This window comes from Carcharodon carcharias, chromosome 20 (assembly GCF_017639515.1).
Source record: "Carcharodon carcharias isolate sCarCar2 chromosome 20, sCarCar2.pri, whole genome shotgun sequence".
Classification (NCBI taxonomy): domain Eukaryota; kingdom Metazoa; phylum Chordata; class Chondrichthyes; order Lamniformes; family Lamnidae; genus Carcharodon; species Carcharodon carcharias.
Window position 1 is genome coordinate 35,972,447 of NC_054486.1, and position 27,598 is coordinate 36,000,044.

Below are 27,598 nucleotides of genomic sequence, written 5' to 3' on the forward strand. Positions count from 1 at the left end.
GCTTTGTGTCCTCTCCAAATTTGGAGATATTCCATTTAATTCCCTCATCTAAATCATTAATATTTGATGGACTTCATCCTAGGGTCTTAAAAGAGGTGGCCGATGAATTAGTAGATGTGTTGGTGTTAATTGTCCAAAATTCCCTAGATTCCGGAAAGGTTCCATCAGACTGGAAAATAGCAAATATAACACTTCTATTCAAGAAGGGTGTAGGGCAGAAAATGGGAAAATGGGAAACTATGAGCCATTTAACTGTCTGTCGTGGGGAAGGTGTTAGAATCGATCATTAAGGAAGTTTTGGCTGGGCAAAGAGCACAAGAAGAAATATTGGGTGCTTGTGAGCAAAGAATGTCAATAATCATGGGTGACTTTAATTTACGCATAAACTGGAAAAATCAGATTGGCAGTGGTGGCCTGGATGAGGAGTTCATAAAATGCTTTTGAGAGAGTTTCTAAGAACACGTTCTAGAACCAACCAGAGAGCAGGTTATATTAGACTTAGTATTGTGTAATTTAACAGGATTAATTAATAGCACTCAGAATAAAGACAGCCCTAGGTAGCAGCGACCACAATCTGATTGAATTTTACATCCGATTTGAAAGAGAGAAGAGTGGGTCTAAGACTATTTTAAACTTAAATAAGGGCAACTATGTGGGCATGAAAGCTGAGCTAGCTGAAATGAACTGGGATACTAGGCTATGGGATAGATCAATAGAGAAGCAGTGGCAGACAGTTAAGGGGATATTTCAGAATACTCAGAATAAGTATATTCCTACTATAAAAAATTCTAAAGGGAGGACCCACCATCTGTGGTTAACTAAAGAAGTTAGGGAAAGCATCAGACTTGAGGGAAAAGCTTATAGGTGTGCAAAGATGAGTGGCAGGTCAGCTGATTGGTCAGAGTATAAAGAACAGCAGAGAATGACTAAAAAGTTAATCTGGAGAACAAAGAAAAGTACAGCACAGGAACAGGCCCTTTGGCCCTCCAAGCCTGCGCCGATCATATTGCCTGTCAAACTAAAACATTTTGCACTTCTGGGGTTCGTATCCCTCAATTCCCATCCTATTCATGTATTTGTCAAGCTGCCTCTTAAACACCACTATTGTACCTGCTTCCACTACCTCCTCTGGCAGCGAATTCCAGACCCACACTACCCTCTGCATAAAAAACTTGCCCTGCACATCTCCTTTATAGTTTTCTCCTCTCACCTTAAATGTATGTCCCCTAGTAATTGACTCTTCCACCCTGGGAAAAAGCTTCTGACTATCTACTCTGTCCATGCCATTCATAATTTTGTAAAATTCTATCAAGTCGCCCCTCAATCTCCGTCGCTGTAGTGAGAACAATCCGAGTTTCTCCAATCTCTCCTCATAGCTAATAACCTCCAGACCAGGCAGCATCCTGGTAAACCTCCTCTGCACCCTCTCCAGTGCCTCCATATCCTTCTGGTAATGTGGCGACCAGAAAGAAATTAGGGTTTGAGAGGAAGCTAGCTGGAAACATAAAAACGGATATCAGGAGTTTCTACAGGTAATTAAAAAGAAAAAGAGTAAGCAAAGTGAGTGTTGGTCCTCGAGAGAGTGACAGTGAGGAGTTAATAGTAGACAATAAGGAAATGGCGGGTGAAATGAACAAATATTTTGCTTCAATTTTCACTATAGAGGATACCAAAAACATTCCAGTAATAACTGTAAATCAGGAGGTGGAAGGGAAAGGGGAACTTGGTGAAATTACAATTACTAGGGAAGTGGCACTGAGCAAACTGATGGAGCTGCGGGCTGACAAGTCTCTGGGTCCAGATGGACTTCATCCTAAGGTCTTAAAAGATGACTAATGAGGTAGTAAATGCTAGTGTTAATTTTCCAAAATTCGCTAGATTCTGGAAAGTAGCAAATATAACCGCTCTATTTCAGCAAGGAGGGAGGCAGGAAACTATAGGCCAGTTGGCTTTATGTCTGTCATAGGGAAGCTGTTAGAATTGATCATCAAGTCAGCATGGTTTTGTGAAAGGGAAATCATGTTTAAGCAATTTGAGAGTTTTTTGAAGGAGTGACATGGATAGAGGGTCCCTAGTAATTGTAATTTCACCAAGTTCCCCTTTCCCTTCCACCTCCTGATTTACAGTTATTACTGGAATGTTTTTGGTATCCTCTATAGTGAAAATTGAAGCAAAATATTTGTTTCACTGAATAAATCTAAAAACTGGCCTCCGACTTAACAGGATTTTGGGAATTTAACAACTGAAAGAATGACACACACAGATTTCAAATTTTATAAGTTTTACAGTAGCACTTGATTATAAGTAACACCGTTAACTAAACTCTATTTTCTTTTTGCAGGCAACTTTTTTTAAACTGCAGAAAAGAGATTTCTCATTTAATTTTTAGCATGACCGAAAATCTCCCCATCACGGTTAAAAGTTACACTTTCTCTTAAGTGAACACTTCATTCTCCAAGAAACAGGCTAAAATTATTCTCCCCTCCCTATGGCTTGCTTCGTTTTTCACTTTCCCAGCTGGGTAATTTATAATCCCTGAACTGCCTTTCATTGTGAGGGTTATGCCATAGATCTCTTCCTTTTGCTCCAAGCTAGACAAATCTTTCAGCTTCCTTTTAGACTCTCACACTCAGCCTTCAATCCAAGCGTGTGCTTCCACCTGCATTGATGAACGATAGTCAGCATTTTCAGTGCTTAAGGCGCAGATCTGGCTTCATCTATCTCTTGCTCTCTCAACCTTTCAGAAGGCTGCAGACCAGACAATACAAAACTGCAAACTGCTGTCCATCTGTGATATTCATGGGTTTATAGGGAAGCCTGTAACCTTATCTCAAAAATGGCTCCCTCTTCTGTTGCCATAGGAAGAGGGTAAATACAATAGCTTTGTAACTAAATGAAAATGCTAATTGGTTATCTTTGATCTCAACTCCCTTTCCTCTTAGAAATAAATTGATCATTTACCGCACCATTCTTTACTCAATGACTATAATATTTTTCTGGGGTTTCTCATTGTAGACTTAGAAACTGCTGTCATTGTCTCCCAGCCTAAATACCCCCCCTCAGTAAAACAATCTGTGTCTTCATTTGATCTCTAATAATTCAACCACCCAAAGTTACTGTTAGGCAAACTCCAGCACAGATCACATGACCCCCTTCATTTATCCTAAATTTAAAGAGACAGGTGGTGATGTTTCCATCTATCTGCTGCCCTTGTCCTTCTAGATGGTAGTGGTCATGGGTTTGGAAGGTGCTGTCTAAGGGGCCTTGGTGAATTCCTACATTGTAGATGGTACACACTGCTGCCACTGTGCGTCGGTGGTGGCGGGAGTGAATGTTTGTGGATATGGTGCTAATAAAGCGGGCTGCTTTGCCCTCAATGGTGTCAAGCTTTGTGTGTTGTTGGAGCTGCACTCACCTAGGCAAGTGGAGAATACTCCATTACACTCCTGACTTGTGCCTTGTAGATGGTGGGCAGGCTTTGGGGAGTCAGGAGGTGAGTTACTTGTTGCAGGATTTATATGGCTAGTCCAGTTCAGTTTCTGGTCAATAGTAACCCCCAGGATGTTGATAATGGGGGATTCAGTGATGGTAATGCCATTGAACATCAAGGGGTGATTATTAGATTCTCTCTTGTTGGAGATGGTCATTGCCCTACACTTGTGTAGCACGAACGTTACTTGCCACTTGTCAGTCCAAGCCTGGATATTGTCCAGGTTTTGCTGCATTTGGCCATGGACTGCTTCAGTATCTGAGGAGTTGAAAATGGTGCTGAACATTGTGCAATCATCAGCGACCATCCCTACTTCTGCCCTTATGATGGAAGGAAGGTCATCGATGAAGCAGCTGAAGATGGTTGGTTGGGCTGAAGACACCATCCTGGTGAACTTTTGCAGTGACGTCCTGTGGGTGAGATGACTGGCCTTCAGCAAGTACAGCCATTTTCCTTTGTGTTAGGTATGACTCCAAACAGTGGAGAGTTCTCCCCTGATTTGCATTAACTCCAGATTTGCTAGGGCTCCTTGATGTCACACTCGGTCAAATGCTGCTTTGACGTCAAGGGCAGTCAATCTCAGCCCACCTCTTTTCAGCTCTTTTGTCCATGTTTGAACCGAGGCTGTAATGAGGTCAGGAGCTGAATGGCCCTGGCGGAACCTAAATGTCATTGAGCAGGTTATAGCCAAACAAGTGCCACTTGATAACACTGTTGATGACCCCTTCCGTCACTTTACTGATGATCGAGAATAGACTGATGGGGCGGTAATTGGTGGGTTGGATTTGTCCAGCTTTTTGTGTACGGGATATACCTGGGAAATTTTTCACATAGCTGGGTAGATGCCAGTGTTTTAGCTGTATTGGAACAGCTTGGCTAGGGAAGTGGCAAGTTCTGGAGCACATGTCTTCAGTACTATTGCTGGAATATTGTCAGGGCCCATAGCCTTTGCACTACCCAGTGCCTTCAACCATTTCTTGATATCATGTGGAGTGAATCAAATTGGCTGGGGACCTCCGGAGGAGGCCGAGATGGATCATCCACTTGGCACTTCTGGCTGAAGATTTTTGCAAATGCTTCAGCCTTATCTTTTGCACTGATGTTCTGAGCTAAGCGATCACACAACCAACGGGTCTGATCTAAGCTCTGCAGACCTGCCACATCCAGTCGTGAATGGTGGTGGACAATCACGACTGGATGTGGCAGGTCTGCAGAGCTTAGATCTGACCCGTTGGTTGTGTGATCGCTTAGCTCTGTCTATCACTTGCTGCTTGTGTTGTTTGGCATGCATTTGCTGTGTTTTATCTTTACCAGGTTGATGCATCATTTTTAGGTATGCCTGGTGCTGCTCCAGGCATGCCCTCCTGCACTCTTCATTGAAACAGGATTGATCCCTTGGCTTGATGGTGATGGTGGAGTGTGGGATATGCTGGGCCATGAGGTTACAGATTGTGTTCGAGTACAATTCTGCTGCTACTGATGGCCCACAGTGCCTCATGGATGCCCAGTCATGAGTTGCTAGGTCTGTTTGAAATCTATCCCATTCAGTACAGTGGTAGTGCCACACAACACAATGGAGGGTATCCTCAATTTGAAGGTGGGACTTCGTCTCCACAACAACTATGCATTAGTCACTCCTACTGATACTATCATGGACAGATGCATTTGCGCAAGCAGGTTGGTGAGGATGAGGTCAGGAATGTTTTTCCCTGTACTTGGTACCCACACCACCTGCCGCAGACCCAGTCTAATGGCTATGTCCTTTAGGGCTCGGTCACTAATGGTGTTATTGAGGTACTCTAGGTGATGGACATTGAAGTCCTCCACCCAGAGTATATTATGTGCTTTTGCCACCCTCAGTGCTTCCTCCAAGTGGCGCTTAACATGGAGGAGCACTGATTCATCAACTGAGGGAGGGCGGTACGTGGTAACCAGCAGAAGGTTTCCTTGCCCATGTTTGACCTGATGCCATGAGACTTCATGGAGTCCAGAGTTGATGTTGAGGGCAACCCAGGGCAACTCCCTCATGACTGTATACCACTGTGCTGCCACTCTGTTGGGTCTGTCGTGCCGGTGGGACAGGATATACCCAGTGATGGTGGTGTCTGGGACATGATCTGTAAGATACGCTTCTATGAGGATGACTGTTAGGCCGTTGCTTGACTAGTCTGTGAGACAGCTCTTCCAATTTTGGCACTAGCACCCCCAATGTTAGTAAGGAGGACTTTGCAGGGTGGACAGGGCTGAGTTTGGGGAGGGTAGCATCGTGGTATTGTCACTGGACTGGTAATCCAGAGACCCAGGGTAATGTTCTGGGGCTCTTGGCTTGAATCCCACCACAGCAGATGGTGGAATTTGAATTAAATAAAAATCTGGAATTAAAAGCCTAATGATGGCCATGAAACTGTTGTCAATTATCGTAAAAACCTGTCTGGTTCACTAATGTACTTCAAGAAGGAAACCTGCCGTCCTTACCTGATCTGGCCTTCATGTGACTCCAGACCCACAGCAATGTGATTGCCCTCTGACCAAGGGCAATAAATGCTGGCCCAGCCAGTGACATCCACATCCCACGAAGGAATAAAAAAAAAAGTTTGCCGTTGTCATTTCCGGTACCTAGGTCGATGCCGAGTGGTCTGGTTTAATTCCTTTTTTCAGAGTTTGTGGCGGTTTGATACAACCGAGTGGCTTGCTAGGCCAATTGCAGCCTTTAACCAGTATCTCTTTGAGCAACATCATTACATATTTTAAAAACACCTTGTATGTATTCTAACATATCTATCGATCTCACTTTAAATATTTTCTTTTGTGTTACATCAAAAGGTAGCAGTGGTATTGTCACATTCATAGAAATGAATTTGGAAATAATATCACTCTGCTTGGAATGTTTCCTAACATAATGCACCAATCTGAATATTTGCACATTGCAACAATCCATATTCCATTTGATTTCCCTATTTTTGTTTGTCTAATATAAAGTTTGAAATCCAGTCATTTTCTATCAATTGTTTTCACCTCCTTTTGGATCTGAATCAATAAAACCCTTCCATATATATTGCATGTAATTGTCCATAAGATCAGTTATTCTTTGTAAGTTCATGTTCTAAATTACTTTTGTATTAACTTTATCTCTACCCTATCTTCTGCCAGTCTTTTATTAAAACCAGGGGTCCTAGCAAATCTAACATCCGATAATTGCCTAGTTATTCCTTTAAACTATTGTTTTAAATACATGCACAATGTTTTATCAGTTTGTCACTTTCTCTTTGTCAATTCGCTTGATTTTCTTTGTGACAAGTGCTTATTAAAAGCATATACTGTTTTTCTTAGCACTGCCTAATCAAATTTTGCATATGACAATTACATAAACAGAAAGGCAAAGATGCGAAAGAAAAATGTAAGGGTAGGAGTAATTGAGAATCGCAACTCACTTTCAGCTCCTTGTCCTGGCAAACAGTTGGTTCATCCAGGTCCAACTTATTTTAGTTACATAAGGGATCTTGCCTTTCTGCATTTAAAATGAATCTGCAGTTAAAACAATTGCTGCAATTGATCAGCATTAATTTAATTTATTTGGCGCTAAATATATGGAGAATTTAAAGTTTTAGTGCCCCTCTGCCAGACATTGGCCTGCCTTCTACCACCACTTGTCATTAATAAGCAAAGTATTTGCTGGTACCTCTTTCTTGACTGTTCACATCAAAACTCATCAGACACATCATGTCAATCTAACAAGAAAGTAATTCCATGCATGTTAGAAGTTAATCAGAAGTTAATTGAATTTATGAACTGAAAAGGGGAGGCATTTCCACAGTTAATATCCCTGAAATGTTTTAGTGACTAAAGTTTGTTTTAACATGTCATTGGGACAGCTAAGGATATACTATTGATTTGTCATGACTTCAAAAGTCAGAGGATGTTACTTCAGTACTTTAAGTACAGTTCATCTAATCACCATCAAAATCAGGAGCATTTTTAAGATCCCAGTCTCACTGACCACTTTCTTCAGTGTAGTTTGAAACCTTTTTGTTCTTTCCACCAACAGCACGTGCGAATGTTGTAGGATGAGTAATTTCTGTTTTATTACAAACATTATTTTCATGACCTGTCATCACCCAGCCTTCTTACTATTTATCACATGCAAACATTCCCCACGTCGAAGTTTTATAAGAACTTTTGCCGTTGAGATAGTGAGTGTGGTGGCCTCGCTTTGAGCTGATGCTTTAAAAAATACATATATAATGGCGAATAGAATACGCATTCACTGTGAAGCACCTTTAGACCGGGGAAGGAGTCAGCCAGCACAACTACAGTTTAAGACATGCCGTTAGTTCAATATCAAAATGTTTTTGTTCAAACAAATTAATTTTCCAAGGGTGCTATTACCCTTTTAAAGTAAAACTTTACACATTTTAACAGGTATAATGTATTTTTCAGTCAAAATAAATCGATACCACCCATCATTAATTTAAAATGTATAAAGCCAAACACTTTTAATGAAAGCACAAAAGTTTTCCTTAAACCTTTCAGGTACTGGGGACAGAACCTTAAATTGAAAAGTGCACAATCTTAACCATTCTTGTGCTCTCAGCAACTCAAAAACTTTGATCTATTTGCTGTGGGTTTTTAATTTTTTTCTTCCTAAATCAAGCCTTGCTTCTCATGTACATAACAAAGGAATTTTTACAGCCTGTCTGCTGTGTTGGGACTAATGAGCTGCTGCATCTCCTGCACAATTTCTGGTCATCGCTGTCATAGATGGGGGTCTTGGGTAACTTGCTGGAAGTGCCTGTAAGTGGGTGCATCACTTCAACTGCTGATCTCAATCCTGTGGCTGCCAGACCATATGTACACCTCTCTCATTTCATTCATAACTCTATTTTGAGAGGGTCTCTTGCAGCAGAAACTTTATTTGCTTCTGAACAAGTTTCTGGTGCTTGTTGGTCAACAGCTCATCTTCAAATTGCTAGATATCTTTTGCCTGTGCTTCCTTTTCTAACTGTTTCTTCCCAGGTTTTCAATTTAACTCTTTCATTAAACAATTAATTCTGTTGGTCAAGGATGTGGCTTCATCAAACACCATCCTGTGTATTTTAAGGAGCTCCGCTAACTTATTTAAAGTATCAGTTTTTAATATAGCCTCTGCTTTAAATTGACAACCCTTTCGCTCCATATTTTATCATTGATATCAACTATCTTATTTATTTAATCTGTATGTGCCTATCCTTATAGTGCATCCTCCTCCAATGTTACCCGTGTCATTGATAGAGAAAAATAGGATTGGCGAGGACACAATCCAAACCAATTCGGCCTACGTTTATTGTTTTAAGTTTGTCCTGTAATAGAATAATGCAAAAATATATTGGCAGCCTTACAGCCCCCTCCAGAGATTTGAGTGCATATTCCAGGATGATTCTTTAGTGTGGTACTGAGGAGTGCTGCCTGTTGAAAGTGATTTTTGGAATGAGACATTAAACTGAGACCCTCATCTGCCTCCTCAGGTGGGTGTAAAAGATTGTGTGACACTATTGGAAGAAGGATTGCTGCTGGTGTGCCAGACAATATTTCTCCCCCATCAACATCACTGAAATAAATTGCGTGGTCATTATCACATTGCTGTCCTACGGTACAATAGTGTCTATGTTTCAAAAAATACTTTGGCTGTAAACCACTTTATGCTGACCTGATGATATGTAATGTGCTATATACATTCAAGTTTTCTTATGGTACTACTATATGAAGCTTTTCTATAATATAATTACATTTGTTGGAGTATGAGAGAAAGCTAGCTAGAAATATAAAGCCAGATATAAAGAGTTTCTATAAATATTTAAAGAAAAGTTAACAAAGTCAGCGTTGGTCCTATAGAGAGTAAGTCTGTGGAATTAATGGAAAATAAGGAGATGGCAGATGTATCGAACAGGTATTTTGCATTGGTCTTCATTATGAAGGATACAAGTAACAACCCCGAAATAGCTGCAACTGAAGAAATGGAAGGGAGGGAGGAACTCGAGAAATTTACAATCACCAGAGAAATGGTACTGAGCAAATTCTTGAAGCTGCAGGTTGACAAGTCCCTGGGTCTTGATGGACTTCATCCTAAGGCCTTAAAAGAAGTGGCTAGTGAGATAGTTGATGCGTTGGTTTTAATTTTTCAAAAGTCCCTTGGTTGGGGAAGGTTACATTTGATAGGTAAATAGTGAATGTAACTCCTTTATTTAAAAAAGGAGGGAGACAGAAAGCAGGAAACTATAGGCCAATTAGCTTAATATCTGCCATAGGGAAATGTTACATTCTATTATTAAAGACATTATAGCAGGGCACTTGGATAAGTTCAAGGTAGTCAGGTCAAGTCAACATTGTTTTATGAAAGGGAAAACATGTTTAACCAACTTATTGGAGTTCTTTGAGGAAGTAACATGTGCTGTGGATAAAGGCGAACTGGTGGATGTACTGTACTTAGATTTCCAGAAGGCATTTGATAAGGCGCCACATCAAAGGTTATTGCGGGATATAAAACCTCATGGTGTAGGGGGTAACATATTGGCATGGATAGAAGATTGGCCAGCTAACAGGAGACAGCGCAGGCATAAAAGGGTCTCTTTCTGGTAGGCAGGATGTTACGAGTGGTGTGCCACAGGGATCAATACTGGGGCCTCAACTTTTTACAATTTACATAAATGACTTGGATGAAGGGACCAAAGGTATGGTTGCTAAATTTGCTGATGGCATAAAGATAGTTAGGAAAGTAAGTTCTGAAGAGAATAGAGATGGGTTAAGTTAGTGGGCAAAGATCTGGTAAATGAAGTATAATGTGGGAAAATGTGAAATTGCCCATTTTGGCAGAAATGAAAAAGCATATCTGAATGGCGAGAGAGTGCAGAGCTCTGAGGTGTAGAGGGACCTGGGTGTCCTAGTGCATGAATCACAAAAGCTTAGAATGCAGGTAGAGCAAGTAATTAGGAAAGCGAGTGTTATTGTTTATTGTGAGAGGGATTTATTGCAAAAATAGGGAGGCTCATTTGTACAGGGCATTGGTGAGACCACATCTGGAGTACTGTGTACAGTATTGGTCTCACTTAAGGAAGGATGTAAATGTGTTGGAAGCAGTTCACAGAAGATTTACTAGACTATTACCTGGAATGGGTGGGTTGTCTTGGGAGGAAGGGTTGGACAACTGTATTGGAATTTAGAAGAGTAAGAGGTGACTTGATTGAAACATATGAGATCTGAGGGGCCTTGACAGGGTGGGTGTGAAGATGATGTTTTCTCTAGTTGGAGAATCTAGATCTTGGGGGTCACTGTTTAAAAATAAGGCGTCACCCATTTAAGACAGAGAAACTTTTTCACTGAGGGCCGTGAGTCTTTGGCACCCACTTCCTCAATAGGTGGTTCAAGCAGCATCTTTGAATATGTTTAAGGCAGAGGTCGATAGATTCTTGATAAGCAGGAAGGTGAAAGGTTATTGAGGGTAGGTCGTAATGTGGAGTTGAGGTTACAATCTGATCAGTCATGACCTTGTTAAATAGTGGAGCAGGCTTGAGGGGCTGAGTGGCCTACCCCTGTTTCTAATTCATATGTTAGGGCGTATTTATGGGTCAAAATAATCACTTCAATTTTTATTTCAGCAAAACAAAACCATCAAGAAGAATTAACCCTACTCCAGTCAGTATAGAGCGGCTGCAGTCCAAACCAAGGATATGTTTCACCTCCACTCCTTTGAATCAATCACTATCCTCCACATACTCTGTAGGAGCTGTTTCAGAGGCATTTCGAGCTGGACTGGAGGGATTTGCTGAAGGTTCACCTCCTAGCAACTTGCAGGAAGAGCGTGAGATGCTGAAAATTGAAAGGTAATTAAAAAAAAAATCTACAATACGTGTGGCAGAAATTTCTATTTGTGTTCGATGTATTTCTGTTTTCCCGTTTCTATTGCACATTGTTGCACTTACTTCAAGATGCTGGAGAGAAACCCAGACGTTTCAGTCGGGACCTGACCTGGAGTTTGAAATGTACAAATTACTTACTGATTAACCTCCATATTTTCAAGCTGTACCTTGTTGAGTACTTGTTTTCCAGAAATAATAGGATTAGAAAAGTGTTCTCTGGTAACTTCTTTTGTATGCACTAGAGTCAGGATTTCAACAGTGCAGTGTGTACCCTTAGAGTACAAGAAATTCTTTCATTTTTTTGGGGTATGGCATCACCATCTCTCACCATTCCAGCAAACAAGCAAGGAACGTAAAAGCACAGGCTAAATTAGTTGCTAAACATCGCAATTGTGATGCAGATCCCAGAGTAACTTAGAGGGTTTAACCATGAGGACAAGTTTCAGACGCTTGTTTTGATTTTCCTTGAATAAAGAAGTATTCATTTGCCTGGATTGTGCAATTCCAACAACACTCAAGAAGCTCAACACCATCCAGGGCAATGCAGTCTGCTTGACATCCCTTCCACCATCTTGAACAGTTATTCCCACTGCATCATGGCTTCCAAGCATACCATGTACAAGATACACTGCCATAACTCACCAAGGCTGTTTTGGTAGAGCCTCCCAAATGGCCTCTACACCACCTAGAAGGACAAGGGCAGTAGGTGCATGGATACACCACCACCTGTATTTCTCTCTCTCTCTCTCTCTCTCTCTCTCTCTCTCTCTCTCTCTTCCCCCCCCCCCCCCCCCACAAAGTAATGCACCACCCTAAATTGGAACTATATTATTATTATTCCTTCATTGTCACTGGGTCAAAATCCATGTGTGTGAGCACGTTTGTGACAAGGACTGTGGCAGCTCACCACTTTCCCAAGGCAATTCAGAATGAACATAAGAATTAGGAGCAGGAGTAGACCATTCAGCTCCTTGAGCCTGTTCTGCATTTCAGTAAGATTGTGGCTGAACTGATTGTACCCTCAATTTCGCTTTCCTGTCTGCATGCACCCACCACCCTGCGCCCCCACTCCCCACCCCCCCACTCCCCACCCCATAACCCTTGACTCCCTCGTCAAAAAATCTATCTAACTCAGCCTTCACTCCTCTGGAGAAGAGAATTCCACAGACAAATGATCCTCAGAAAAAAATTCTCTCATCTCTGTTTTCAATGGGAGACCCCACATTTTTAAACTATGTCCATTAGTTTTAGACACCCCCATAAGGGGAAACATCCTCTTAGCATCCACTCTGTCAAGCCCTCTCAGGATCTTATAAGATCACTTATCAATCTTCTAAACTCCAGTCGGTATAGGCCCAAACTGTTCAACTTTTCCTCATAAGATAGCCCCTTCATCCCAGGAATTAGTCGAGTGAATCTTCTCGAAACTGTTAAGGCAATTATATCCTTTCTTAAGTATGGAGACCAAAATTGTATGCAGCACTCCAGATGTGGTCTAACTAAAGCCTGTAGAGCTGCAGCAAGACTATACTTGACTTCCTTTGCAATAAATACCAACATTCCATTTGACTTCCTAATTGCTTTTGCATGCATCAGGACAGCTTATAAGAAATTACCAACAGTAAAGGAAAAACAACAATTTGTGCTACATAAGTGTGCTGATTGGTTGCCAAGTGGTCTCTGGTAGAGGCATTGCCATGGAGAATGCAGTATGAAACAGTTAACTACGTGGCTTTGTTCAAATTTGAATGGGGCAGGTTGACTTTGGTCAAAGCCTTGTGGGGAATGAACCAGGGAATGACTGTTCCCCAAGATTTTTTTTTAGTTGAAAAAGGCACAATGTATGGACGTGTTCTTTCTGCCTGCATAGGGCAGGGCCTTGTATGTGTGGCTTCTAGCATGCATAAGTGACTGACAATCTTACATTGATTTTCAGTGTAATTCTTAGCTCAATCAGGATTGTTTAGCAGATATTGCCTAATCGTGAAATCACATCTAACGTTGGAAGTGATGTTTTGAGTTTTGCAAGCATGTGCTGGTTGGTTACTGTCAGTACTTTGCCTGTTGCGAGCAGCTGAAGGGATGTGCAGTTTGATATGATCTGCCAGTTGTTGGGACATCCAGCCTATATACCTGGCATCACACTGGCACTGAAATTCATACACCATATTACTTAATTTGAGTGATGGACAGAACATCCTTTTGGCTTGACGGCAGCATCCTATTAGTGGAGAATACCACTTGTGTTGCTACTGCATAGTAACAAAGTGCAAGGCTAGCTTCACCGGTTGCTCACATTTTTGAGACGCCTTACCCTTCCAGGGTAATCTCAGGTAAGGTGGGCATTTTTCAGTGGCGGCCTTAGGCCCATTCATGAGTTTACACAAAGAAAGAACAAAGAACAAAGCAAAGTACAGCACAGGAGCAGGTCCTTCGGCCCTCCAAGCCTGCGCTGCTCATATTGCCCGTCAACTAAAACATTTTGCACTTCCGGGTTCGGTATCCCTCTATTCCCATCCTATTCATGTATTTGTGAAGCTGCCTCTTAAACACCACTATCGTACTTGCTTCTACCACCTCCTCTGGCAGTGAATTCCAGACATTCACTACCCTCTGCGTAAAAAAACTTGCCCCGCACATCTCCTCTATAGTTTTCTCCTCTCACCTTAAATATTTGTCCCCTAGTAATTGACTCTTCCACCCTGGGAAAAAGCTTCTGACTATCTACTCTGTCCATGCCACTCATAATTTTGTAAACTTCTATCAAATCGCCCCTCAATCTCTGTCACTTTAGTGAGAACAATCTGAGTTTCTCCAACCTCTCCTCATAGCTAATAACCTCCAGACCAGGCAGCATCCTCTGCATCCTCTCCAACGCCTCCGTATCCTTCTGGTAATGTGGCGACCAGAATTGCATGCAATATTCCAAGTGTGGCCTAACCAAGATTCTATACAACAGCAGCATGACTTCCCAGCTTTTAAACTCAATACACGATATACAGCGAGTGATGATCTGATCAAGGTAGTCATTGCCTCACAGGATAGCTTTGATGCACTGTATTTCAGCATCAAGCTTGCAGGGTGAGCAAATGGTGTGGGTTCTATTGCCAATAAGACAATTTTATAGTGCGTGGAACTGTAGAAATCCCAATGCGTGTATTGACCAGCAAAGGTAGGTTTGCGATAGACAGTATTAGTGAACCCAGTGGCAGCTTTCTCAACTAGCACGTTGAGGAAAGGGACTTTGTTTGACTGCTCCAGTTAAAAGGTGAACTTGAGTGCAGGATGAAGCCTATTAAGATCTGTTAGGTAATTCTTTCGTGCAGCTGAGGATTCAAATATAGCAAACGTATCAGCTATGTACGAGAAATATTACGTTGAAGGTGTGTTTTTCGTGGAAACCGACAAAGATGTTTGTGAGAGCTGGGGCGGGGCGGGGGGGAATCCCCTGGCAACCACATTTATTCGGACAATTTGTTGCAGACCATATATTAATTCTTTAAATGCTAGCCATTGCCTGTCTACTGTTATACCTTTTAATGTAGTTCCCCAATCTACCACAGCCGACTTGTCCCTCCCACCTCTGTAGCTTCCTTTGTTTAGATTTAAGACCCTTGTTTTGAATTGAACTAAAGTAAACTCCCACCATTCCTGCGGATTCTGTTCCTGCGAGATCTCATAAGGGATGAAATCGCGAACATAGTTTATAATGCAACTGAATTAGATATGTTCCAGCTATCCCCAAATTTCACATTTTTAACTGAATGGAGTCAATAAAAACTATTTTTTTGAGTAAATTAAAGACAATTTTACTGAAGAAATTGTCAATAAAAGAAAACGAAAACAATGCAAAACTTTTCAATTAGAGTACAGTATAATTTACAAATCACAGTGCAGTACATTTCTTTACAGTACAGGTACATTGAAGGCAATTTTACTGAAATTGTCAGCACAAGGAAACAGGAACAATTTAAAACTTATCAATTGCAGAATACAGTGCGTACTTGTATAATTTACAAATCACAGTACATTACAGTACAGTTACTTGAGAGTGGATGTAGGTGGAGTGGATGATGTGGCAGATGCAGGTGTTGATGTAGATGATTTGGATGAGAAGAATGATGTTATTGCTGACTGTTTTGTCAATTTTTAAAGTTCTCGGTAAGGACAGCTGTGTCAACTGCTCTACAAAAGGTGATGCTTCTTTCCATGCTTGTATCATGGTCTGTTGCCTGTTTTTTCAAATCTGACCATCCTTATGAGATCTGCCATCATCTTGGTTGTGAATCGAGCTTCTTTAGGCTCCTCTTTCCGTTCCTGCTCCTGTTTAGGCTCGTTTATCTCATCAGTTCAACCAATTCTTCCGTAGAGAATTCCTCTCGATGAGATTGAAGCAACTCAACCACTTCAGCTGTGATGATGTTTTCAAACCCCTCCCCTACAACTTGTATTGCCAAGTCAACAACCCTGGCTGCTTCAGCTTCCAAATTGGGGAACCCTGTGAAACCATTCACAGCCTCAGGCCAAACTTTTTTCCAGCGTGCCTTTAAGGTTGAAGCTCTAACTTCATCCCTTGAGTCCTTAATTATGCCTACTGTTATGAGGATGTTGAATTCCTTCCAGCAATCATGGACTGCGGTTGAAAGGTCTGCTTCCAGAAGATGAAGGATGTGGCTGAAACTTTGTCGGATATAGTAAGCCTTGAATGAGGTAATGACCCCTGGTTGGATAAGTGAGGTCGTGTTTGGGGGTAAAACAAAATGTCAACATCTGGATGGTTCTCGACAAGATTGTGTGGATGTCCAGGTGCATTATCAAGGATTAGTTGGACTTTGAAAGACAGGTTCTCTTCCCTTGGATAAATGTGGACCTCTGGCAGAAAGCATTTGGAGAACCAGTCTTCAAATATGGATGCTGTAACTTGGGAATTGCTTTTAGCCTTCCAAAGGACTGACAGATGACACTTATTTTTCCATTTGAAAGCTCTAGGTTTATAGGTCAGAAAACCCAGCATTGGTTTACATTTAAAGCCAGCCACATTGGCACATAGCAGAAGTGTCAGCTTTTGCTGTTTTAAACCCAGGAGCTGTCTTTTCTTCTTTTGAAATGTAGGTCTGACTTGGCATCTTCTTCCAGAACAGGCCAGTTTCATCTGTTTTGAAGACCTGCTCTGTCTGGTCACTTCTCTCCACAATGTATTCCTGCAGCACTTTGGGGAAAATCTCCTGCATTGCATGGTCAGCAGAAGCAGTCTCCCCCACCAACTTCACATTATGCAGCCTGAAATACTTTTTAAAGTGATCAAATCATCCTGTGCTGGCTGAGAATTCTTTGGAAATAGAAGGAGAGGCCCTTATGCAATATCTTCATCGTTACCAGCATTACTCTCTTTACTACTCTTTATATTCTGGTGTAATTCAAGGGCTTTGTTTTGAATGATTGGACCATTAACTGGCATCCTCCTTTGATGCTGATGCTCTATCCGCATGTTGAGTAACTTCTCCATTTCCTGTCTAAGTGTGGATCTCTCCTGCTTACACAAGTTAATTTGGCAGTACGATTACCAGAAACACTAACAATGGCCCTTATTTTTTCTTCAGGCTGGCTAATGTACCTGTTTGTGGATTCATTCACAAAGTATCCCCTGGCCAGCATGGATGCAGTTTTGCAGTTTATCTAGGATTGTGACTTTTTGTTCAAGTGTTATCACCTTCCTCATACGTTTTCTGCTTGGCTGCGACTCTCACATTTTGAGTAAAGTGCTGTCTTGTACTGTATTGCAAAATACTGCACTACTGTAGAATCCTGTAAATCACAACAACCACGTGCACATGGAGACAGCACATGCACAGTGAAGGGACTTTTGCAGTGCACGCTTAGAGAACAAGAGGATAAAGGTTTTTATGGAATTTTGTAAGGTACAGTATGTTCTTTATTAAACTTTGTGCATGTGTGCTGTTTAAGTCGGGATTGTTGCGGTTTTAACCACGGATGAGCGAGGTTTCGGGGGCGCAAACTGTGATTTGATACACAAACAGATTTGCGTGGGTAAACGAAATCGCGATGGGAGGCGCGAATGGTGGGAGTTTACTGCACATCACTTTTGAACTTAATGTAAAATTCTATTGTATTATGGTCACTCCTCTAAAGACTCCTTTATAACAAGATTATTAATTAGCCCTTTCTCATTGCACAACACTAGATCTAAGCCTGTTTTTAATTGGGTCCTCCAATATACTGTTCCAGAAAACCATTTTGTATACATTGCAGAAATTCATCTTCCACAGCACTAGTGCCAATTTGGTTTACCCAACCTATACGTAAATTGAAGTACCCCATTATTACTGTATTACCCTTGTTACATGTACTTCTAATTTCCTGATTTATATTGTTCTGTACATTATCACTACTATTTGATGGTCTATAAGCAACTCCTGCTAATGTTTGCCGCCCTTTTGCCGTTTCTTAGCTCCGCCCAAACTGATTCTACATCTAATCTAAGATCCTCTCTCATGACTGGTCCTATCCTTTATTAACAGCGCTACCCCACATCCGCTTCCTTTTAGTCTATCCTTCCTAAATGTTGAATAACCTTGAACATTCAGTTCCCAACCTTGGTCACCTTGCAGCCACATCTCTGTAATGGCAATTAAGTCATACCTGTTTCCTTCTGTTTATGCCATCAATTCACCTACCTTATTGCGAATGCCGCATGCATTCAGATAGAGTGTCTTTGATTCTGTCATTTTATTATTTTTGCAATCTCTAGCCTCATCTGCTGGCACACACTTAAGTTTGTATGTCCTGTCCCTTCCTGCCACACTCTAACCACCATTTTCCTTATTGCTACATTGTATCCTTGCCTTCTCCTCTCTCTTTAATTTATCACATCCTCCTAAACTTGATCCTTCATTCCCACTAGTTAGTTTAAAGCCCTCTTTACTGCCCTAGTTTCTAATCTGCCAGAACACTGGTCCCAGCATAGTTCAGGTGAAGACCGTCCCACTTTCCCTGGTACTGATGCCAGTGCCCAAGGAATCAAAACCCATTTATTCCACACCAGTCTTTAAGCCACGCACATAGCACTCTAATCTTATTCACTTTACACCAATTTGCTCGTGGCTCGGGTAATAATCCAGAGATTATTACCTTTGATGTTCTGCTTTTTAATTTAGCCCCTAGCTGATCATACTCAGTAAGCAGAATCTCTTTCTTAGTTCTGCCTACTTTGTTGGCATTCAGGTGGACCATGACCACTGGATCCTCCCCCTTCCACGAGTTCCTCTCCAACTCTGAGCACCTGTTCAGAACCCTGACACTGGGCTATAACAACAGCCTCCTGGACTCTTGCTCTCGGCAGCAGAAAACCTTGTCTATCCCCTGACTATACTGTCCCCTACTACCACTACGTTCCTATTAACTCCCCCATCCCCTGCTTAAATGGCTTCCTGTATCACAGTGCCAGTTCGCTCATCTATCCTGCAGCCCCCACTTTCATACATACAGACTGCAAGCATCTCGGACCTGCAGGACAATTGTAAAGGTTGAGTCCCCTTTCGTTTCTACTTTCTCAATCCCCTTACCTGCCTTGATCTCGGTCACACCCTCCTGTCCCTGATGACTGACCAAATGAAAAGACCCTAACCTAAGGGGTATGACTGCCTCCTGGAACAAAGCGCCCAGGTAACATTCCTCCTCCCTGTGGTGTCGCGGTGTCTACAGCTCTGCCTCCAGCTCTATGACTCTGAGCTGAAGCTCTTCAAGTTGCAGACACTTACTTACTGCAGATGTGGTTGCTTTGGGTCATTTGGCGCCCAGGAGAACCCACGTTCTGAAATTGCAATTCTGCTGTGCAGTTGTTGGCACAGATGTGTGAGTTGGTGATATGTCAAATCTTTGAGCTGGCAAGTGATGCATGATGAAGGAATATGGAGATCAGAGGGGTGAAAGGAGAGAGGAAATGAAATGCTAAACCACTTAACAAATACAGTTTTTAAATAGCAAGAAATAAAAAAGATAAAAGCACAGTTTTATCTCTTCAGAGATTCTGATGGACTTGCAACTCCAGCAGTTTTTGTTTTTCTTAATTACCATTTTTCTTTTTGTCCTATAGTTTTACTGGTTTTTATGGATTAACGATATGTTGCTGAATAGAAAATTGAGGGATATCAGAAATGTATATAAAACAATTATATGTTATGACTCTCCTAGAGGTTTTATATTAATTGTTATTTCCATATATTTTGTTTTCAAATTATTTAGATCCAAGTTTCAGCAGCCATCAGTCTTAGACCCAACCACACCCACTAAATGCCAGTATGGAAGATCTTTTAGCTTTTCCTCAGACAGTATTGCTGTATGTGCTGATGTAAGCAAAGTTTCTCATAGAAACCAGTTGGATGTGTTGGCTCAGCTATACTCTGCTTGTATCTCTGGTAAGTGATTATGTTTAAGGTAATTGACAAAAGAATCAGAGGAAAGATGAATTTTTTTTATGCAGTGAGTAATGGTCTGGAATGTATTGCCTGAATGGGCAATGGAATCAGATTCAATAGGAACATTCAAAAGGGAATTGGATATATATGAAAAGCAAAACATTAAGGGCAATGGGAAATTGGGATTAATTGGATAAATGCTCAAGGAGATGCTATAGGGTGAATGGCTTCTTGTGGTGTACAATTCTGATTCTTAGTGCATTGCTGTGTGTAGAACATAACTAATTTAATAGGTAACCTGAACTGTGCCGATTAACGCATTTGAAATCTAGTGTACTGGCATATTTATTTCTTATGGTGAAATACAGTGTCTTATTTGATGGAAGAATTTTCTGATTTGTGTCAAATAAAAAATCTGGTTGTAGGACTAGTTTACAGTGTATTTAAAATACTTGGTAGGCCCCTTTTGTGGAGGACTGTTTACTGTGGATTTTGTGGGAAGTATGTGCATTACTCTCTCACATTTCCAGTGCTATAGCTGAGTTTGGATGCTCACCAGGGAAGTTTGTAGGAGACTATTATGTTATCTGAATAAAGCAAGTAAAATGAAGCAGTTTTCCCTTTAACATGGTGACTTGAGTGCGCTATTTCCCTTTGTCGTCTTTCAAAGAACTTGATCCTCAGAGATGTCAGCTTATGTCCGATTTAATGATGCCAGGGCTCCACAGTCTTAAATTAGTTGGGCATTTTTACAGTTAGATTACAATACCGTGCACAGCATACTTTCTGGCAGCTCTGTTAGATGGGGAAAAATATTAACGCAGGGACCTGGCACTTTGGCAATAAAGTGACCCTTAATGAAGTGTAAAGATGCCACGATGCAGACTACCTGAGAGCTGTAAGGAGATAGGAGGATGGCTGAAACAATATAATATATACCAATAATGTTATATTCTCCTAATTCTAGAGAATTTAGTGCCAAACATTTTTCTGGAGCTGTTCTTCGTACTGCAGTTGTTAACATCCAGGGGAGGAGCATCAACAGATGATTTGGAAGACGAGGTGGAATATGCCACTGGGGTGAAAGGTAAGAGTTATCTCATGGGGAGCTGTAATGACATTTGTACTCCAATTTGTGGTTCAAATCAAATGCAAGATTTATGATACAGCAATGCAAATTAATAGAAAGGAAGAACTTGCATTTATATAGCACCTTTCACAACCTCTGGATGTCCCAAAAGTGCTTTCCAGCCAATTAAGTACATATTTGAAGTGTAATATAGGAAATGTGGCAGCCAAGTTGCACACGGCAAAGTTCCACAAGTAACAATGTGTTAATGACTAGATAATGGAAATAGCTGAATAGAATGGAGAACAATGGAGGATTGGAAGCCGGGTATAAGTGAGCTTAATTCCAGAATTATAGAGTCATGCGTACCAACAGAAATTCCTCTTTGAAATCTAGTATGAAAATCAATAGGGACCCATTTGCTTAGATTGAAAATTCATACATCTGAACATTTCGAGGAAGGGCTGAATCACCTTGTATCACAGTCTTACTTCTGAATCCACAGTGGTGCAAGCATTGAGAAGACATTGTAGTAAGCAGTTGCTTGTTCTATAGATGCCAGTGACTATGTCCACGCACCCAACTGCTCAAAGGAAGGAGACTGTCACCCATGGTTAGACTCTGTAGGGCAGGCCAAAAGATCACTCATCAAAAACGAGTAAGGAATACACAGGCCATTACACATTTAGTCATCAGTCTGCTTGTTGCCATTGTCAGTGTGGCTAAATTGTACAGGAGTTTTTTGTGGGACATCTGATCTTATGACGTAAGGGCTAATTTGTTCAAATAGGATAGATACTAGTGTCAAAACATAAACATAATTTCCTTAGATTAAGTTCTAAATCAAACAAGATTCCAGGTGCAAATTTAATCATTTGAAGTAACATTCTAGTACAGCCAGATCATAGAGCAGTTACCAAAGATTGGAGAAAGTTGCTGACTGCTGTTGGTTTTGTGATGTGCTAACTCTGTGAATGCTAAGAGGATTATCAGGGTTAACATAGACTGCTGAGTCAGTGTCAAAATAATAACTTTTAGAATAGATTCAAAAATTAATTGGTTGCTGCTGTGGAATGTTGCTATTCAGCTCTGCATTGTAAGGCTTTCTTTTTCACAGTCTGCCTTGTATTTTAAGAATCTTAATATTCTGATCAAAATCACTCTTTTCTGCAAAACAACAAAGTATATTTGTTGTCTTTACTCCAACCTATCCCCAATTAAGCAAGAGGGTAGCCAGGGAAAGAGTAGGCCCACTCAGGGACAGAGGTGGGAATCTGTGTGTGGAGCCAGAAGAAATGGGAGAGATATTAAATGAATACTTCTCATCAGTATTCACCAACGAGAAGGACTTAGCATTCGATTTGTCTAGGGAAGAGTGTGTAGATAGCCTGGATCATGTTGAGATCAAAAAAGAGGGGGTGTTAGGCCTCTTGAAGAATATTAAAGTGGATAAGTCCCCAGGGCCAGATGGGATCAACCCCAGAGTACTGACGGAGGCTCGGGAGGAGATTGCTGGGGCCTTGACAGAAATCTTTGTATCCTCACTGGCTACAGGTGAGGTCCCAGAGGACTGGAGAATGGCCAGTGTTGTTCCATTGTTTAAGAAGGGTAGCAGGGATAATCCAGGAAATTACAGGCCGGTGAGCCTTACGTCAGTTGTAGGGAAATTATTGGAGAAGGTTCTTCATGACAGGATTTACTACCATTTGGAGGCAAATGGGCGTATTAGTGAGAGGCAGCATGATTTTGTGAAGGGGAGGTCGTGTCTCACTAACTTGATCGAGTTTTTCGAGGAAGTGACAAAGAGAGTCGATGTTGGAAGGGCAGTGGATGTTATCTACATGGATTTCAGTAAGGCCTTTGACAAGGTCCCTCATGGTAGACTGGTACAGGAGCTAAAATCACACGGGATCAGAAGTGAGCTGGCAAGATGGATACAGATTTGGCTTGGTCATAGAAGACAGAGGGTAGCAGTGGAAGGATGCTTTTCTGAATGGAGAGCTGTGACTAATGGAGTTCTGCAGGGATCAGTGCTGGGACCTTTGCTGTTTGTAGTATACACAAATGATTTGGAGGAAAATGTAACTGGGCTAATTAGTAAGTTTGCAGACGACACTAAGGTTGGAGGAGTTGCAGCTAGTGAAGAGGATTGTCAAAGGATACAACGGGATATAGATCGGAGAAATGGCAGATGGAGTTTAATCCGGACAAATGCGAGGTAATGCATTTTGGAAGGTCTAATACAGGCAGGAATTATACAGTAAATGGCAGAACCCCTAAGTGCATCGACGGGCAGAGGGATCTGGGTGTACAGGTCCACAGGTCACTGAAAATGGCAACGCAGGTGGATAAGGTAGTCAGGAAGCCATATGGCATGCTTGCCTTCATTGGCAGGGGAATTGAGTATAAAAGCTGGGAAGTCATGCTGCAGCTGTATAGAATCTTGGTTAGGCCACACTTGGAATATTGCGTGCAATTCTGGTTGCTGCATTACCAGAAGGATATGAAGGTGTTGGAGAAGGTGCAGAGGAGGTTTACCAGGAAGCTGCCTGGTCTGGAGATTATTAGCTATGAGGAGAGGTTGGAGAAACTCAGATTGTTCTCACTACAGCGACGGAGATTGAGGGGCGACTTGATAGAAGTTTACAAAATTATGAGTGGCATGGACAGAGTAGATAGTCAGAAGCTTTTTCCCAGGGTGGAAGAGTCAATTAATAGGGGACTTAGATTTAAGATGAGAGGAGAAAACTATAGAGGAGATGTGCGGGGCAAGTTTTTTATGCAGAGGGTACTGAGTGTCTGGAATTTGCTGTCAGAGGAGGTGGTGGAAGCAGGTACAATAGTGGTGTTTAGGAGGCAGCTTGACAAATACACGAATAGGATGGGAATAGAGGGATACGGACCCCGGAAGTGTAAAATGTTTTAGTTGACGGGCAATATGATTGGCGCAGGCTCGGAGGGCCGAAGGGCTTGTTCCTGTGCTGTACTTTTCTTTGTTCTTTGTTCTTTGAATATTCTGTTCTTTTCCTCCTCGTGCAAGCGGCCAGTCCTCCTCCAATACTGGCCTGGAGGCAGGAGCTGGGAACAAGATGAGAGTTCTGTGTCCTTCCTTTCCTAAAGGATACGCATTTGTCTTTGTACAGAAATTAAGCAATAATTACAAGATTAACTATTGACTGAAGTCTTTTGAAGAGACTTAATTCTCTTTACTCATCCTAACATAGGATCTGGAGTAGGCTATTCAATCCCTTGAGCATGCCTTGTCATTCAGATACATTATGGCTGATCTGTACCTGATTTGCAGTGTCCACTATGGCTCAAGTCAGTAATAATCTCCGGAGTAAAGGGTTGTGGGTTCAAGTCCCACTTCAGAAACTTGAGCGTATAACCCAGGCTGGACAGGCCAGTGCAGTGCTGAGGACTGGTCTGGAGGTTATTAGCTATGAGAAGAGGTTGGAGAAACTCGGATTGTTCTCACTACAGTGATGGAGATTGAAGGGCAACTTGATAGAAGTTTACAAAATTATGAGTGGAGGTGGCCACTTTTCAGTTGAATATTAAACTGAGGCCTTGTCTTTCCCTTAAATTGGATGTAAACGATCAAAGAACAAAGAAAAGTACAGCACAGGAACAGACCCTTTGGCCCTCTAAGCCTGCGCCAATCATATTGCCTGTCAAACTAAAACATTTTGAATTTCCGGGGTCTGTATCCCTCTATTCCCATCCTATTCATGTCAAGCTGCCTCTTAAACACCACTATCGTACCTGCTTTCACCACCTGCTCTGGCAGCAAATTCCAGACACTCATTACCCTCTGCATAAAAAGCTTGCCCCGCACATCTCCTCTATAGTTTTCTCCTCTCACCTTAAATCTACGTCCCCTAGTAATTGACTCTTCCACCCTGGGAAAAAGCTTCTGACTATCTAGATAAACACAAAAAAACTGCGGATGCTGGAAATCCAAAACAAAAACAGAATTACCTGGAAAAACTCAGCAGGTCTGGCAGCATCGGCGGAGAAGAAAAGAGTTGACGTTTCGAGTCCTCATGACCCTTCGACAGAACTTGCGTTCGAGTCCAAGAAAGAGTTGAAATATAAGCTGGTTTAAGGTGTGTGTGTGGGGGGCGGAGAGATAGAGAGACAAAGAGGTGGAGGGGGGGGGTGTGGTTGTAGGGACAAACAAGCAGTGATAGAAGCAGATCATCAAAAGATGTCAACGACAATAGTACAATAGAACACACAGGTGTTAAAATTAAAGTTGGTGATATTATCTAAACGAATGTGCTAATTAAGAATGGATGGTAGGGCACTCAAGGTATAGCTCTAGTGGGTTTTTTTTTATATAATGGAAATAGGTGGGAAAAGGAAAATCTTTATAATTTATTGGAAAAAAAAAGGGGAAGGGGGAAACAGAAAGGGGGTGGGGATGGGGGAGGGAGCTTACGACCTAAAGTTGTTGAATTCAATATTCAGTCCGGAAGGCTGTAAAGTCCCTAGTCGGAAGATGAGGTGTTGTTCCTCCAGTTTGCGTTGGGCTTCACTGGAACAATGCAGCAAGCCAAGGACAGACATGTGGGCAAGAGAGCAGGGTGGAGTGTTGAAATGGCAAGCGACAGGGAGGTTTGGGTCATTCTTGCGGACAGACCGCAGGTGTTCTGCAAAGCGGTCGCCCAGTTACTGGAGCTTATATTTCAACTCTTTCTTGGACTCGAACGGAAGTTCTGTCGAAGGGTCATGAGGACTCGAAACGTCAACTCTTTTCTTCTGCCGATGCTGCCAGACCTGCTGAGTTTTTCCAGGTAATTCTGTTTTTGTTCTGACTATCTACTCTGTCTATGCCACTCATAATTTAGTAAACTTCTATCAAGTTGCCCCTCAATCTCCATCGCTGTAGTGAGAACAATCTGAGTTTCTCCAACCTCTTCTCATAGCTAATAACCTCCAGACCAGGCAGCATCTGGGTAAACTTCCTCTGCACCCTCTCCAATGCCTTCATATCCTTCTGGTAATGTGGCAACCAGAATTGCACACAATATTCCAAGTGTGGCCTAACCAAGGTTCTATACAGCTGCAGCATGACTTCCCAGCTTTTATACTCAATACCCCTGCCGATGGCCTTCCTGACTACCTTATCCACCTGCGTTGCCACTTTCAGTGACCTATGGACCTGTACACCCAGATCCCTCTGCCCGTCGATGCACTTAAGGGTACTGACATTTACTCTATAATTCCTACCTGTATTAGACCTTCCAAAATGCATTACCTCGCATTTGTCCGGATTAAACTCCATCTGCCATTTCTCCGCCCAAGTCTCCAACCGATCTATATCCCGTTGTATCCTTTGACAATCCTCTTCACTATCTGAATTCCTCCAACCTTAGTGTCGTTTGCAAACTTTCTAATTAGCCCAGTTACATTTTCCTCCAAATCATTTACACATACTACAAACAGCAAAGGTCCCAGCACTGATCCCTGCGGAACTCCACTGGTCACAGCTCGCCATTCAGAAAAGCACCCTTCCACTGCTACCTGTCTGTCTTCTATGACCAAGCCAATTCTGTATCCATCTTGCCAGCTCACCTCTGATCCTGTCTGATTTTACCTTCTGTACCAGTCTGCCATGAGGGACCTTGTCAAAGGCCTTACTGAAATCCATGTAGATAACATCCACTGCCCTTCCATTGTCGATCATCTTTGTCACTTCCTCGAAATACTCGCTCAAGTTAGTGAGACATGACCTCCCCTTCAAAAAACCATGCTGCCTCTCACTAATACACCCATTTGCTTGCAAATGGTAGTAGATCCTGTCACGAAGTCCTGATCCCGCAACATTATTTGAAGAAGAGCAGGAGAGTCCTCCCCTCTGTTCTAGCCAATATTTATTGCTGATTTTGGGAACTTGCTTTGTCCAAATTGGGTCCTATGTTTATCTACATACAACACTTAGCTATAAAATACTTCAGAACGTCTTGAGACTATGAAAGGTGCTAGTCAAGAATAGCCACTTGCTATATCAGATAAACATGCTGGTTGTGGCCTAAATGATATAAATTATGAAAAGGAGTTTTAAGAAAAATCTATAAAATATTAGTTCATAAAAACGTGTCTTTTTCTTACCTCATCTGTCCTTTATAATTTCTACATCTAAATGTAAAATTAATTTATTTTCTAGATGCTGAAAGGCAATACTTCAGGAGTGTGCATAATTGCATCTACTTTGCTGTTAGAGTTCTGGAAACACAGTTCACGTGGGTATTGTTCTCCTGTTATTGAACTTGCACAGTTTTAAAATTGTGGATACAACAATAGCACAAATAAATAAGATTTACCTTGGCTACATCTGTTCTGGTAACTTTTGAGGTCAGCTTCTTCATTATAGTGGGCTTCCCTGGAAAACATGGAGGGAAATAACTTTACTGTTCATTATTGAGGGCAGGTGTTTGGTTTGAGGGGATTTCCATATCTAGCATTTCTTCAAAGACTAAACTCATTGTTTCTAGTTAGTACCTTGCTTAAACTAGTAATTTTTAATTTCTCAGCTTCTAATTTGAACAGATACCTGATTAGAGAGAGAAAAGAGAAAAATACTCACCAATCAATCACTTACCTCTTCCCTCTGATGTCACACTTGATTTTCTTTAGAATGCATTCAGTTTCTGTGAACATAGACTGTCTTGCACTGCTCCCTCTCAGGCTTATGATTTTATTCTCTTGC

General features: G+C 41.7%; 1 protein-coding gene across 3 annotated transcripts in view; it reads left to right on the top strand.

The window, feature by feature from the left end:
- The window catches only part of cdan1 (codanin 1), a 103,065-nt gene that overhangs the window by 4,016 nt on the left and 71,451 nt on the right, over positions 1 to 27,598 (top strand). For all 3 annotated transcript variants that reach the window (XM_041214666.1, XM_041214669.1, XM_041214668.1), the window contains exons 3-6: positions 11,119 to 11,343; positions 19,642 to 19,814; positions 20,782 to 20,901; positions 27,056 to 27,131. In XM_041214666.1, coding sequence (XP_041070600.1) covers positions 11,119 to 11,343; positions 19,642 to 19,814; positions 20,782 to 20,901; positions 27,056 to 27,131 — 594 coding nt within the window. The remainder of the gene's footprint in view (positions 1 to 11,118; positions 11,344 to 19,641; positions 19,815 to 20,781; positions 20,902 to 27,055; positions 27,132 to 27,598) is intronic.